Source organism: Pseudophryne corroboree, chromosome 10 (assembly GCF_028390025.1).
Source record: "Pseudophryne corroboree isolate aPseCor3 chromosome 10, aPseCor3.hap2, whole genome shotgun sequence".
Taxonomy (NCBI): Eukaryota; Metazoa; Chordata; class Amphibia; order Anura; family Myobatrachidae; genus Pseudophryne; species Pseudophryne corroboree.
In genome coordinates, this window is record NC_086453.1 from 105614050 (window position 1) to 105631146 (window position 17097).

A 17097-nucleotide genomic window follows, 5' to 3' on the forward strand; every position below is an offset into this window, starting at 1 on the left:
TGGTTTTGGGTTCGGTTCCGCTGCCGTGTTTTGGGTTCGACCGCGTTTTGGCAAAACCTCACCGAATTTTTTTTGTCGGATTCGGGTGTGTTTTGGATTCGGGTGTTTTTTTCAAAAAACCCTAAAAAACAGCTTAAATCATAGAATTTGGGGGTCATTTTGATCCCAAAGTATTATTAACCTCAATAACCATTATTTCCACTCATTTTCAGTCTATTCTGAATACCTCACACCTCACAATATTATTTTTAGTCCTAAAATTTGCACCGAGGTCGCTGGATGACTAAGCTAAGCGACCCTAGTGGCCGACACAAACACCGGGCCCATCTAGGAGTGGCACTGCAGTGTCACGCAGGAGGGCCCTTCCAAAAAACACTCCCCAAACAGCACATGACGCAAAGAAAAAAAGAGGCGCAATGAGGTAGCTGTGTGAGTAAGATAAGCGACCCTAGTGGCCGACACAAACACCGGGCCCATCTAGGAGCGGCACTGCAGTGTCACGCAGGATGGCCCTTCCAAAAAACACTCCCCAAACAGCACATGACGCAAAGAAAAAAAGAGGCGCAATGAGGTAGCTGTGTGAGTAAGATAAGCGACCCTAGTGGCCGACACAAACACCGGGCCCATCTAGGAGTGGCACTGCAGTGTCACGCAGGAGGGCCCTTCCAAAAAACACTCCCCAAACAGCACATGACGCAAAGAAAAAAAGAGGCGCAATGAGGTAGCTGTGTGAGTAAGATAAGCGACCCTAGTGGCCGACACAAACACCGGGCCCATCTAGGAGTGGCACTGCAGTGTCACGCAGGATGGCCCTTCCAAAAAACACTCCCCAAACAGCACATGACGCAAAGAAAAAAAGAGGCGCAATGAGGTAGCTGTGTGAGTAAGATAAGCGACCCTAGTGGCCGACACAAACACCGGGCCCATCTAGGAGTGGCACTGCAGTGTCACGCAGGATGGCCCTTCCAAAAAACACTCCCCAAACAGCACATGACGCAAAGAAAAAAAGAGGCGCAATAAGGTAGCTGTGTGAGTAAGATAAGCGACCCTAGTGGCCGACACAAACACCGGGCCCATCTAGGAGTGGCACTGCAGTGTCACGCAGGATGGCCCTTCCAAAAAACACTCCCCAAACAGCACATGACGCAAAGAAAAAAAGAGGCGCAATGAGGTAGCTGTGTGAGTAAGATAAGCGACCCTAGTGGCCGACACAAACACCGGGCCCATCTAGGAGTGGCACTGCAGTGTCACGCAGGATGGCCCTTCCAAAAAACACTCCCCAAACAGCACATGACGCAAAGAAAAATTAAAGAAAAAAGAGGTGCAAGATGGAATTGTCCTTGGGCCCTCCCACCCACCCTTATGTTGTATAAACAGGACATGCACACTTTAACCAACCCATCATTTCAGTGACAGGGTCTGCCACACGACTGTGACTGAAATGACGGGTTGGTTTGGACCCCCACCAAAAAAGAAGCAATTAATCTCTCCTTGCACAAACTGGCTCTACAGAGGCAAGATGTCCACCTCATCATCATCCTCCGATATATCACCGTGTACATCCCCCTCCTCACAGATTATCAATTCGTCCCCACTGGAATCCACCATCTCAGCTCCCTGTGTACTTTGTGGAGGCAATTGCTGCTGGTCAGTGTCTCCACGGAGGAATTGATTATAATTCATTTTAATGAACATCATCTTCTCCACATTTTCTGGAAGTAACCTCGTACGCCGATTGCTGACAAGGTGAGCGGCGGCACTAAACACTCTTTCGGAGTACACACTTGTGGGAGGGCAACTTAGGTAGAATAAAGCCAGTTTGTGCAAGGGCCTCCAAATTGCCTCTTTTTCCTGCCAGTATAAGTACGGACTGTGTGACGTGCCTACTTGGATGCGGTCACTCATATAATCCTCCACCATTCTTTCAATGGGGAGAGAATCATATTCAGTGACAGTAGACGACATGTCCGTAATCGTTGACAGGTCCTTCAGTCCGGACCAGATGTCAGCATCAGCAGTCGCTCCAGACTGCCCTGCATCACCGCCAGCGGGTGGGCTCGGAATTCTGAGCCTTTTCCTCGCACCCCCAGTTGCGGGAGAATGTGAAGGAGGAGATGTTGACAGGTCGCGTTCCGCTTGACTTGACAATTTTCTCACCAGCAGGTCTTTGAACCCCAGCAGACTTGTGTCTGCAGGAAAGAGAGATCCAAGGTAGGTTTTAAATCTAGGATCGAGCACGGTGGCCAAAATGTAGTGCTCTGATTTCAACAGATTGACCACCCGTGAATCCTTGTTAAGCGAATTAAGGGCTCCATCCACAAGTCCCACATGCCTAGCGGAATCGCTCCGTGTTAGCTCCTCCTTCAATGTCTCCAGCTTCTTCTGCAAAAGCCTGATGAGGGGAATGACCTGACTCAGGCTGGCAGTGTCTGAACTGACTTCACGTGTGGCAAGTTCAAAGGGCAGCAGAACCTTGCACAACGTTGAAATCATTCTCCACTGCGCTTGAGACAGGTGCATTCCACCTCCTATATCGTGCTGAATTGTATAGGCTTGAATGGCCTTTTGCTGCTCCTCCAACCTCTGAAGCATATATAGGGTTGAATTCCACCTCGTTACCACTTCTTGCTTCAGATGATGGCAGGGCAGGTTCAGGCGTTTTTGGTGTTGCTCCAGTCTTCTGTACGTGGTGCCTGTACGCCGAAAGTGTCCCGCAATTCTTCTGGCCACCGACAGCATCTCTTGCATGCCCCTGTCGTTTTTTAAAAAATTCTGCACCACCAAATTCAAGGTATGTGCAAAACATGGGACGTGCTGGAATTTGCCCAGATTTAATGCGCACACAATATTGCTGGCGTTGTCCGATGCCACAAATCCACAGGAGAGTCCAATTGGGGTAAGCCATTCCGCGATGATCTTCCTCAGTTGCCGTAAGAGGTTTTCAGCTGTGTGCGTATTCTGGAAACCGGTGATACAAAGCGTAGCCTGCCTAGGAAAGAGTTGGCGTTTGCGAGATGCTGCTACTGGTGCCGCCGCTGCTGTTCTTGCGGCGGGAGTCCATACATCTACCCAGTGGGCTGTCACAGTCATATAGTCCTGACCCTGCCCTGCTCCACTTGTCCACATGTCCGTGGTTAAGTTGACATTGGGTACAGCTGCATTTTTTAGGACACTGGTGACTCTTTTTCTGAGGTCTGTGTACATTTTCGGTATCGCCTGCCTAGAGAAATGGAACCTAGATGGTATTTGGTACCGGGGACACAGTACCTCCAACAAGTCTCTAGTTGGCTCTGCAGTAATGATGGATACCGGAACCACGTTTCTCACCACCCAGGATGCCAAGGCCTCAGTTATCCGCTTTGCAGCAGGATGACTGCTGTGATATTTCATCTTCCTCGCAAAGGACTGTTGGACAGTCAATTGCTTGGTGGAAGTAGTAAAAGTGGGCTTACGAGTACGACTTCCCCTCTGGGATGACCATCGACTCCCAGCAGCAACAACAGCAGCGCCAGCAGCAGTAGGCGTTACACGCAAGGATGCATCGGAGGAATCCCAGGCAGGAGAGGACTCGTCAGAATTGCCAGTGACATGGCCTGCAGGACTATTGGCATTCCTGGGGAAGGAGGAAATTGACACTGAGGGAGTTGGTGGGGTGGTTTGCGTGAGCTTGGTTACAAGAGGAAGGGATTTACTGGTCAGTGGACTGCTTCCGCTGTCGCCCAAAGTTTTTGAACTTGTCACTGACTTATTATGAATGCGCTGCAGGTGACGTATAAGGGAGGATGTTCCGAGGTGGTTAACGTCCTTACCCCTACTTATTACAGCTTGACAAAGGCAACACACGGCTTGACAAATGTTGTCCGCATTTCTGTTGAAATACTTCCACACCGAAGAGCTGATTTTTTTGGTATTTTCACCAGGCATGTCAACGGCCATATTCCTCCCACGGACAACAGGTGTCTCCCCGGGTGCCTGACTTAAACAAACCACCTCACCATCAGAATCCTCCTTGTCAATTTCCTCCCCAGCGCCAGCAACACCCATATCCTCCTCATCCTGGTGTACTTCAACACTGACATCTTCAATCTGACTATCAGGAACTGGACTGCGGGTGCTCCTTCCAGCACTTGCAGGGGGCGTGCAAATGGTGGAAGGCGCATGCTCTTCACGTCCAGTGTTGGGAAGGTCAGGCATCGCAACCGACACAATTGGACTCTCCTTGTGGATTTGGGATTTCGAAGAACGCACAGTTCTTTGCGGTGCTTTTGCCAGCTTGAGTCTTTTCATTTTTCTAGCAAGAGGCTGAGTGCTTCCATCCTCATGTGAAGCTGAACCACTAGCCATGAACATAGGCCAGGGCCTCAGCCGTTCCTTGCCACTCCGTGTGGTAAATGGCATATTGGCAAGTTTACGCTTCTCCTCCGACAATTTTATTCTAGATTTTGGAGTCCTTTTTTTACTGATATTTGGTGTTTTGGATTTTACATGCTCTGTACTATGACATTGGGCATCGGCCTTGGCAGACGACGTTGCTGGCATTTCATCGTCTCGGCCATGACTAGTGGCAGCAGCTTCAGCACGAGGTGGAAGTGGATCTTGATCTTTCCCTAATTTTGGAACCTCAACATTTTTGTTCTCCATATTTTAATAGGCACAACTAAAAGGCACCTCAGGTAAACAATGGAGATGGATGGATACTAGTATACTTATGGATGGACGAGCGACTGCCGACACAGAGGTAGCTACAGCCGTGGACTACCGTACTGTGTCTGCTGCTAATATAGACTGGATGATAATGAGATGAAATCAATATATATATATATATATATATAATATCACACTAGTACTGCAGCCGGACAGGTAGATATATTTATTATGTAATGACTGATGACGGACCTGCTGGACACTGTCAGCTCAGCAGCACCGCAGACTGCTACAGTAAGCTACTATAGTAGTATGTATAAAGAAGAAAGAAAAAAAAAACACGGGTAGGTGGTATACAATTATGGATGGACCAGCGACTGCCGACACAGAGGTAGCTACAGCCGTGGACTACCGTACTGTGTCTGCTGCTAATATAGACTGGATGATAATGAGATGAAATCAATATATATATATATATATAATATCACACTAGTACTGCAGCCGGACAGGTAGATATATTTATTATGTAATGACTGATGACGGACCTGCTGGACACTGTCAGCTCAGCAGCACCGCAGACTGCTACAGTAAGCTACTATAGTAGTATGTATAAAGAAGAAAAAAAAAAAAAAACACGGGTAGGTGGTATACAATTATGGATGGACCAGCGACTGCCGACACAGAGGTAGCTACAGCCGTGGACTACCGTACTGTGTCTGCTGCTAATATAGACTGGATGATAATGAGATGAAATCAATATATATATATATATATAATATCACTAGTACTGCAGCCGGACAGGTATATAATATATATTTATTATGTAATGACTGATGACGGACCTGCTGGACACTGTCAGCTCAGCAGCACCGCAGACTGCTACAGTAAGCTACTATAGTAGTATGTATAAAGAAGAAAGAAAAAAAAAAAAACCACGGGTAGGTGGTATACAATTATGGATGGACCAGCGACTGCCGACACAGAGGTAGCTACAGCCGTGGACTACCGTACTGTGTCTGCTGCTAATATAGACTGGATGATAATGAGATGAAATCAATATATATATATATATATATATATATATATATATATAATATCACACTAGTACTGCAGCCGGACAGGTAGATATATTTATTATGTAATGACTGATGACGGACCTGCTGGACACGGTCAGCTCAGCAGCACCGCAGACTGCTACAGTAAGCTACTATAGTAGTATGTATAAATAAAAAAATAAAAAAAACCACGGGTAGGTGGTATACAATTATGGATGGACCAGCGACTGCCGACACAGAGGTAGCTACAGCCGTGGACTACCGTACTGTGTCTGCTACTAATATAGACTGGATGATAATGAGATGAAATCAATATATATATATATATATATATATATATATAATATCACTAGTACTGCAGCCGGACAGGTATATAATATATATTTATTATGTAATGACTGATGACGGACCTGCTGGACACTGTCAGCTCAGCAGCACCGCAGACTGCTACAGTAAGCTACTATAGTAGTATGTATAAAGAAGAAGAAAAAAAAAACACGGGTAGGTGGTATACAATTATGGATGGACCAGCGACTGCCGACACAGAGGTAGCTACAGCCGTGGACTACCGTACTGTGTCTGCTGCTAATATAGACTGGATGATAATGAGATGAAATCAATATATATATATATATATATATATATATAATATCACTAGTACTGCAGCCGGACAGGTATATAATATATATTTATTATGTAATGACTAATGACGGACCTGCTGGACACTGTCAGCTCAGCAGCACCGCAGACTGCTACAGTAAGCTACTATAGTAGTATGTATAAAGAAGAAGAAAGAAAAAAAAAAACGGGTAGGTGGTATACAATATTATATATATATATATTATATACAATTATATATATATATTATATATATTAAACTGGTGGTGATTATTAAACTGGTGGTCAGGTCACTGGTCACACTATCAGCAACTTGCAAGTAGTACTCCTAAGCAGACAATCACAATATATATTATACTGGTGGTCAGTGTGGTCACAATGGCAGTGTGGCACTCTGGCAGCAAGTCCTGCTCTCAGACTCTAACTGCTCCCCACTGTCAGTGTCTCCCCCACAAGTCAGATATACATTATACAGTCACACTATCTATCTATCTATCTATCTATCACTTCAGCAAGTAGTAGTACTCCTCCTAATGCTCCCCAAAATTACTACTGTGTCTCTCTCTACTCTAGTCTCACTCTCTTCTCTATAAACGGAGAGGACGCCAGCCACGTCCTCTCCCTATGAATCTCAATGCACGTGTGAAAATGGCGGCGACGCGCGGCTCCTTATATAGAATCCGAGTCTCGCGATAGAATCCGAGCCTCGCGAGAATCCGACAGCGGGATGATGACGTTCGGGCGCGCTCGGGTTAACCGAGCAAGGCGGGAAGATCCGAGTCGCTCGGCCCCGTGTAAAAAAAACTGAAGTTCGGGCGGGTTCGGATTCCGAGGAACCGAACCCGCTCATCTCTACGAAACACATGACATATTAACCCAAGACACAGGGCATGGAACCCGCATTTATTGATTTGGCCCCATAGTGTGCTTAATAAGGAATACTTGTGGACTCCTTACTACAACACACCCGTCCATTGCACCACTTCATGAATAGGGGACAAATACATGCTTAGTTCAGACATTCATATCCACTCCCTGTATGGCTACAGAAGTTTAGAGTGTCATGGTGTCTTATAAAATAGTAGCCACAATTTGTAAGCCTGTCTCTCGTGTTTGAGCTTTCATGTAATAGAACGTAAGAACTGTATTAATCTGTGGTTTTTTCTCTCTCTCCTATTCAGTATGTAACCGCTGCGGTAAGTTCCCATCTTACTCTATTATATCTACACTTGAACTGTTACAAACTATAGTGTTATAACTAGGATCACAAATAGCTTCCGACCCTTGTTTGTGGAAAGGACTGCTTCATTGTCGCTCATTTCCTGACGGTTTCCTTTCCTTCTAATGTCTTCTCTCTGTGCATGAGGGAGGATGCAGATTCAGTTGGGTTTCTAGTAGTTTAAAAACCCCAAGAAAGTTTTTCTGTCTGCAACTGTCATCCTGCCTGCAATGTAATACCCCCTCTGTCAATTAGATTGCTGAGCATACGGATCAACAAACTCCACTCGGGTCTGGGACTCCAGGTCGACAACAAAAAGGTCGACACGCCTTACATCGACATGGACAAAAGGTCGACATGGACAAAAGGTCGACAGGAACAAGGTCGACATGGAAAAAGGTCGACATGAGTTTTTTATGTTTTTTTGGTGTCGTTTTCTTCGTAGAGTGACCGGGAACCCCAATTAGTGCACCGCGTCCGCTCGCATGGCGAGCGAAGGCATGGTACCTTCGCTCCGCTACCGCTTCGCTCGGCACAGATTACCGTTCCAATCGTAGTCCATGTGGAACGTTAAGTATGAAAAGGTTCCAAAAAAGAAAAAAAATCGTGAAAAAAATCATGTCGACCTTTTTTTCATGTCGACCTTGTTCCTGTCGACCTTTTGTCCATGTCGACCTAAGGTGTGTCGACCAATTGGCGTCGACCTAAGGTGTGTCGACCTTTTTGCTGTCGACCTGGAGTCCGGATACCACTCCACTCTTACCCCTGTGCCAGCTGATATATTGTGTAGTATTTAAGAGAATTATTTTCACGACCTGCAATCAAGCTTTGGCCTGCGTTTGTAAAGGCTGCATTCTAAGGATGTTATTACAAGGATGCAGAGTTAGAACTGGATCTGTACTGAAAACAAATTGTCAAACACTGCAGTTCAGGATCATTATGTGGTATAACTTTTTTTTCTCCCCAAATGTGTCCTCACTCGTTGTTGTTGTTATTATTATTATTATCATCCTTTATTTATATGTCGCCACAAGGGATCCACAGCGCCCATGACACAGTACATAATCAAATGAGCAAACAAGAAAACAGCACTTACAGTACAAGACAATATAGGACAGGTATAGAAAACCCGGGTTCAGGGGCCATCAAAGGGAGTATGGAGCATACTTGCCTACCCTCCCGGAATGGCCAGGAGGCTCCCGAAAAATGGGTGACCCTCCCGGCCCCCCGGAATAGCAGGCAAGTCTCCCGATATCCGCGGGTCACCCCCTGCCCGCCGCCCACTTAACGAGTAAAGTGGGCGGTCCGGGCAGGCGATGACGCGATTCTTGTTGAATCGCGTCATCGTAACCACGCCCCCTGCTGTATAATGCCGGTAATCGCGGCATTACACAGGGGGGCGTGGCTTAAATAACGCGTTTCAGAAGCCAGGCCCCGTTCCGCCTCTGGCCCGCCTCCGTTCCGCCTCTGGCCCACCCCCTGTCACGTCACCTCACTGCCCGCCCCCCCCTGCTGAGCCGACGGACTGCTCTCTCCCGGAGAGAGCAGCCCAGAAGTCGGCAACTATGGTATGGAGTATAAGATAGTGCGAGTAAGAAAAGGAAAGGCACATGAGGAAAGAAGTCCCTGCTCTTGCGAGCTTACAATCTAAAGCTCGTGTAACTTATGTCGCATTGGTTATTATTCTGTTGTTACCATGTATTTCAAAGACTGGGTTCGGGGATCGTCTCATTCCGCAGCCCAGTCACACTCAACAAACTGCTTTTTGTTCGTTTTACCATAGCTTTTATAGTGCGTTCACCATAGTTTTAATGCTGCTTTTTTCTGCCTAATTTTTTATTCTTCCCCCAACACCTGAATGTTATTCTTCTGCTAATTGTGCACCCTGCAAGATGTCAGGGCCGAAACTAGGATTTTCGTCACCTGGGGCAAGGTAGTAATTTGGCACCAAAAAACAAACCCTGTCAGACTAAAATGATAAGACTATCAAAAATTTACAACAAAAAAAAGAGAGGATACTTTTGGACAATATTCCCCTATGTGCCCCAAATGCCCTAAGCATCACATGCTCCCCCCAGCCGTGTGTTCCACTACATGCCCCCCTGTGTGTCCCCATACATTGCACTATATTACTGCACTATATCATAACACTTCATCACTGCACTACATTCCCCTATACACTACATCACTATACTACATCCCCTACACACTGAACTACATCACTACACGCCCTTATACACTGCACTACATGCCCTATATGCTACACTACATCACTACACTACATCCCCTTATATGCTACACCGGGCCGGTTCTTGCCCTTTTGGCACCCCGGGCGGAAAATAAGGCCGTGGCTTTAAACAGGGGATGTGGTCAGTTACGCCCCCTGTACAGTAGAGTAGCGCAGCTGAAAAATAAAAAAATAAAATAAAATGAATACTTACTATCCCCGCTCCCGACCGCTGCAGACCTCCGCCGGCGCCGCTCCTCTCCTCGGATCTGGCATAGAAAGACACTAGAGGTCAATTATGACCCCTAGCGTCTGTGTCAGTCCCACAATGCTGTGCGCGATGATGTCATCGCGCACCGCACAGCAAAGGTCCTCTCCACAAAGGGAAACTAGACGCGTAGCATCTAGTTCCCTTCACAGCGGGGAACCAGCGGGAGACACAGCGGGCAGCGCGGGGCACAGCAGTAGCGCATCTTGCCATGGTGCAGCGCCCTCCGGAAGGCGGCGCCCCGGGCAAATGTCCTGCTTGCCCGTCGCAAGATCCGCTACTGATGCTACACCACATCAGTGCACTACATGCCCCTATATACTGCAATACATTACTACACTACATACCCTATATGGTACACTATATCCCCCTGTAAGCTACACCAAATCCCTCCATCTGGGAGGCAAAGCAGAGGTTGATACCACAGTGCAGATAATAAAGTCTGTGTAGTGGCACCGCTTACACATAACGCCTCAAGTAGTGATGCACTTATGCATAACGCCCCACTAGTGGCGCAGTTTACACATAATGCCCCCAGTAGTAGCACCACTTACACATAATGACCCCAGTAGTAGCGTAGCTTACACATAACGACCACTGTAGTAGCGCAGCTTACACATAGTGCCCCAAGTTGTAGCGCTGCTTACATATAAAACCCCAGTAGTAGCGCCGCTTACATATAATGCCCCCAGTAGTAGCGCAGTTTACACATAACACCTCAGTAGTGGAGCCGCTTACACATAACACCCCCAGTAGTAGCGCAGTACTTACTTAGCACAGTCTGGCTGGCAGGATCTGGAGCAGCACGTCCTCCTCTGTGGTAGTCTGCTGGTCCTATGTAGACCCACCCGCTTTTCAGTGCCCAGCACTGACGCTGCCACCAGGAGGAGGGGAGAGGAGGCATCATGCTGCCGGCGCCGCTGCCTGTCATACAGTGCGATAGGCACAGCAGCAGTGGAGACAGGGCGGCGCATCAGTGGGGATGCAGAGCAGGGAGAGCGCCTCTCCAGCCAGGTGCCTACCTGCTCTGCATCCCTTTGCTGAGCGGGTAGCACTGATCCTGATCATGCTACATGTTTTAATCACCCGTATATGTCTTAGTTTCTTGTATGGCTTTTCTCACACATTGTAGCCTTTGTAGTGCACCCAAGATGGCTGCATCGCCTGATACACCCGTGGGTGGTATGAAAATACTTGGAACTAATGGTTATGTATCACTTTAGTATATTGCAACTACCCACTTCACCTATTTCACCCAGGGTAATCTATGTAGTAGCCTCAAAATAGCTGCCTTGCCTGGTACCTTTCTAGGGTGGGTTAGGTCACCTGTGGAATTTATTACCCAAAATAGCTGCACCAACCCTGCATAAAGTTCATTATGGACACTATGGGGGTCAGAGTTGGTCACAGTTTTTGCTATTTTAGCAAAAACTACGACCACTAAAATCGCTTGCTAGGGGCCGTCCAGCGAAGTGATCGCAATTCAACTGCGTTCACATCGCAAAAACATCAAATAGAGTTTGACTCCTGCCTACACAGCATGGCTGCTTAGGCAGGGGCACTGCCGCCATGTTTCCGATCGCAGGAAATGCAGGCAGTGTCATTAGCCTGCCCCTAAAAACGTCCATGACACAGCTGCATTTCCTGGTCCGCTCCCCCACCAAAGCCACGTTGCTGCCCCCGGGCGCCTACCGCCTGTCAATCATAATGTGATCGCATCCTTCCGGGTTGTGATCGATGATTGGTCACGCACTGCAGGCGCATGTGCAGTGTTCCAAAAATTGCCCATTTGCGATTTTTCAGGACACTGCGATCAACTCTGAATAGCCCCCTATGTTGATTATTTTTCAGTTTGTTTTCACTTGCTGTAATACTAACCTCTGTGCTATTTTTGATGATTGTAAAGCGACTGAGTCCTGCTGGAGTAAAGTGCTATATAAATAAAATGATCATTATCATTATTATTAAAAAGAAAGACGACATCTACCACCGTTGTTAGAGGGGTTATTTACAGAAATGTTGAAACTTCTAATATTAACACGTTAAAATCTCAGACTGGATTTATATTGGGATCACAGGGTCTCCTGTGGAACATATAAATTATGCACCAAATACAGTGCAAATTAACCCTTCTTATCAGGGATAAACTTCTAATCCCTGCTATAAATTTATATCCAAAACAAAACCCATAGGAAGGGTTAATTTGCGCTGTATTTAGTGCATAATTTATAAATAAACAAATATAGCCCATAAACTATATGTATATTGATATAGCAACCCCGAGATGTGTTTTATATTGCTGTGCAGTTCATATGCATATGCATATAAATTTTAGCACAATGTTTTGTTATATATACAGTGGGGTTTGAAAGTTTGGGCACCCCAGGCAAAAATTCATTTTAATGTGCAAAAAGAAGCCAAGGAAAGATGGAAAAATCTCCAAAAGGCATCAAATTACAGATTAGACATTCTTATAACATGTCAAAAAAAGTTTGATTTTATTTCCATCATTTACACTTTCAAAAGAACAGAAAACTAAAAATGGCGTCTGCAAAAGTTTGGGCACTCTGCAGAGTTAATACCTTGTACTGCCCCCTTTGGTAAGTATCACAGCTTGTAAACGCTTTTTGTAGCCAGCCAAGAGTCTTTCAATTCTTGTTTGAGGTATCTTCGCCCATTCTTCCTTACAAAAGTCTTCCAGTTCTTTGAGATTCCTGGGCTGTCTGTGACGCACTGCTCTTTTAAGGTCTATCCATAGATTTTCAATTATGTTGAGGTCAGGAGATTGTGAAGGCCATGGCAAAACCTTCAGTTTACACCTCTTGATGTAATCCACCGTGGATTTTGAGGTGTGTTTAGGATCATTATCCATTTGTAGAAGCCATCCTCTCTTTAACTTCAGCTTTTTCACAGATGGCATCAAGTTAGCGTCCAAAATGTGCTGGAATCTTACTGAATCCATTTTTCCTTCTACTCGTGAAATGTTCCCTGTGCCACTGGCTGCAATACAACCCCAAAGCATGATTGATCCACCCCCATGCTTAACAGTTGGACAGAGGTTCTTTTCATTAAATTCTGTGCCCTTCCTTCTCCAAACGTACCTTTGCTCATTCCGGCCAAAACGTTCTATTTTAACCTCATCGGTCCACAGAACTTTATTCCAAAATGCATCAGGCTTGTCTATATGTTCATTTGCAAACTTCAAACGCTGATTTTTGTGGTGAGGACGTAGAAGAGGTTTTCTACTGATGACTCTTCCATGAAGACCATATTTGTACAAGTATCTCTTTATAGTGGAATAGTGTACCACAACTCCAGTGTCTGCCAGATCTTCCTGGAGGGATCGTGCAGTCAAACGTGGATTTTGACTTGCTTTTCTCACAATCCTGCGAGCTGTTCTGGCTGATATTTTTCTTGGTCTTCCAGATCTTGCTTTAACTTCCACTGTTCCTGATGACTGCCATTTCTTAATTACATTCCGAACAGAGGATATGGGCATCTGATAACGCTTTGCTATCTTCTTATAGCCGCCTCCTGCTTTGTGAGCGTCAACTATTCTCAGTTTCAGTGTTCTACACAACTGCTTAGAGGAACCCATGGTGCCGATTGCTGGAGCAAGGTCAGATGAGTCTGGGCTTTTAAAACCTTTGAGATTGACATCACCTGGTCTTTCCAGACGATGATTGAGAACAATCCATGACACTGCCAGGTCTCAGCTGTCCAAAGGGGGCAGTACAAGGTATTAACTCTGCAGGGTGCCCAAACTTTTGCAGACGCCATTTTTTGTTTTCTGTTCTTTTGAAAGTGTAAATGATGGAAATAAAATCAAACTTTTTTTGACATGTTATAAGAATGTCTAAACTGTAAATTGATGCCTTTTGGAGATTTTTCCATCTTTCCTTGGCTTCTTTTTGCACATTAAAATGAATTTTTGCCTGGGGTGCCCAAACTTTCAAACCCCACTGTATGGTCTAAACTGCACGTTTTAATTGTATATATTATTTGGAACCAGCACTACACACGGAGTCATATGTTTGGGTTGCTCAGTTTACATTTTGTTATGCGATACAGTTGTGTCTGTTGACACAGTTATTATCAAGTAAATCAGTCAGCAGGTAACTGTTTATACATTACCTGGACAACACAGTGTTGTGCTGGTTCCTAGACAACAGCCCGCTGCCTGCCAGGGCCGGGCGCGTAACTTACGGTTCCGGCAAACGTTGTGACCGGGGGTGTGGTGGCCGGCTCGGGATGGACAGGAGGGAGCTGCCGGAGGATCGGATAGGTGGTGGTATGTATAAATATGTTTGTTATTGTTATGTATTTTATCCTGATGAAGGGGGAAAACCCTGAAACGTTGAGTAAAAGCGTCACAGCTATTTTTGCACGATTATTGGAGACTCTGAGTACCGCTTCTTTCCTTGGTTTCTGCATTTGTGGGGGGACCGTTCCCCACTAAGAGGGCACTGGAGCAAGCATAAGAGGTATTCCGCAAAAGTGCCGGATTTAACAGGTATATATATATATATATATATATATATTGGACAGATCTGAGGATGCTAATGATTACATATGTTCCTAGTTTTGACCATCCATAATAGAATGAATACTTTAAAACATATATGTAAATAAAACCTTAATTTTTTGTCATATAAATGTATTCACAATGTTATTAAAACAATTTATTTTACAGTAAAATATAAAAGAGCATCTGTACAATTACACAGATTCACACTTTAGAATTTCTTAAGTTGACATTCAATTTTAGTGTGTTTCCTTGTTGTCGTAAATTCAACGTACGACATAAAGGTGAAACAGATGAAAAACCCAACAAGTTACGTCCCGGAGGACTTCTTCAGGGACACATGATCTGGATGGCAAAATGAAACAACTGAATATTTAAAACAGAAGCACTTTCAGAATAATGAGCATTATAGAGCATAACTATACATACCCAAACTAAACGTGATAAAGGTAGCTTGAAAAAGTGCATCACTGATAGTATTGATTCAGATGAATCTAGAAAATCAGCAAATAGAGAGATATATTAATTGGTTGCCAAGCAGGAGATGAAGAAGATAGGTGCTGATGAGGAATAACAAATACCTACCAGCATATATCTGAGGGATTAATCTCAGAACAATGTCTTTATTGACTAGAAGGGTCTTGAACATCTAGGCCAACGGTCTATATCAGACATGAGTGGGAGTAAGTAAATTAATTGAAGTTACAGGAAAAATCCGCTTAATTAAAAACTAACACTCCGTTGCATGGAAGGTAATTTATACATAGCGGTAGGCTGTAAAGAAACAAACAGCACTGAACTTTTAGTAGATGGTGCACAACCTTCTGCATATAATTTAGTAGAGTTGATGTGCCTAAAAAAAATCATAGGGGGGTATTAGCAAAGACTCACACTGAAAAGAATAAAGGGTACCTTGATCAGGTGTAAATATTAAGCCTATGCAGTGTATGTATACTGCAGTAACAATGTTCATCTATATCATAATGGACATAGCTGACTACATAGATAGTGTTTGAAAGATGTATGTCCAAATATACAGTAAGTAGATAGAATATAAACAAACTTATTGTTATGTATAGCACAATAAAATATAGTGTAGGCTTAGTATAAATTCTGCAATATAAACTTTAAGAGATAACAGACAAAGCAAGCATCTATGGATCATAACTTATTCAGTAAGCAACTCAATACATTAAGAGGTAGCAAACATAGCGAATATCCATGAATCATAATAGTTTACATAGAGCACCAGAGGAATAAATGAAGGACAAAAGGAAAATACAAATCTCATTAAGAGAGAACAGAATACAACTATAATAACATCAGTATATGGGAACAATGAAGCTTCAGTGATACTCACAAAGGCACACGTGTTCCTCGCAAAGTCCAGTGAATGACTAAGATGGGACTCTGGAGTAGGGCCGGTTCTAGACCTTGTGGCGCCCAGGGTGAAAGTTTCCATGGGCGCACCCCCCCCCCCCCAAAAAAAAAAAGAAAGAAGAAAACCACAAGGAAAAAGGGCTTGTGCCAAAAATAGGGGCGTATCTTCACAGGGAAGGGGCGTGGTCACAGTTATGCCCCCTGTAACTGTGCCCCCAGCAGATTTGCCCCCTGTAGCTGTGCCCTCAGTAGTTGTGCCCCTGTAGTTTTGCTCATTGCTGTTCCCTCAGTAATTGTGCCCCTGTAGTTTTGCCCCCTGTTGCTATGCCCTCAGTAGTTGTGCTTCTGTAGTTTTTAGAGATGTGCACTTGAAATTTTTCGGGTTTTGGTTTTGGATTCGGTTCCGCGGCCGTGTTTTGGGTTCGACCGCGTTTTGGCAAAACCTCACCGAATTTTTTTTGTCGGATTCGGGTGTGTTTTGGATTCGGGTGTTTTTTTTAAAAAACACTAAAAAACAGCTTAAATCATAGAATTTGGGGGTCATTTTGATCCCAAAGTATTATTAACCTCAAAAACCATAATTTCCACTCATTTTCAGTCTATTCTGAATACCTCACACCTCACAATATTATTTTTAGTCCTAAAATTTGCACCTAGGTCGCTGGATGACTAAGCTAAGCGACCCTAGTGGCCGACACAAACACCGTGCCCATCTAGGAGTGGCACTGCAGTGTCACGCAGGATGGCCCTTCCAAAAAACACTCCCCAAACAGCACATGACGCAAAGAAAAAAAGAGGCGCAATGAGGTAGCTGTGTGAGTAAGATCAGCGACCCTAGTGGCCGACACAAACACCGGGCCCATCTAGGAGTGGCACTGCAGTGTCACGCAGGATGGCCCTTCCAAAAAACCCTCCCCAAACAGCACATGACGCAAAGAAAAAAAGAGGCGCAGTGAGGTAGCTGTGTGAGTAAGATAAGCGACCCTAGTGGCCGACACAAACACCGGGCCCATCTAGGAGTGGCACTGCAGTGTCACGCAGGATGGCCCTTCCAAAAAACCCTCCCCAAACAGCACATGACGCAAAGAAAAAAAGAGGCGCAATGAGGTAGCTGTGTGAGTAAGATAAGCGACCCTAGTGGCCGACACAAACACCGTGCCC

General features: G+C 45.1%; 1 protein-coding gene across 1 annotated transcript in view; it reads left to right on the top strand.

The window, feature by feature from the left end:
* TEX51 (testis expressed 51) overlaps positions 1-17097 on the top strand; it is a 70623-nt gene that overhangs the window by 15699 nt on the left and 37827 nt on the right. The window contains exon 4 of the mRNA XM_063942693.1: positions 7499-7513. Within this exon, the coding sequence (XP_063798763.1) occupies positions 7499-7513 (15 nt within the window). The remainder of the gene's footprint in view (positions 1-7498; positions 7514-17097) is intronic.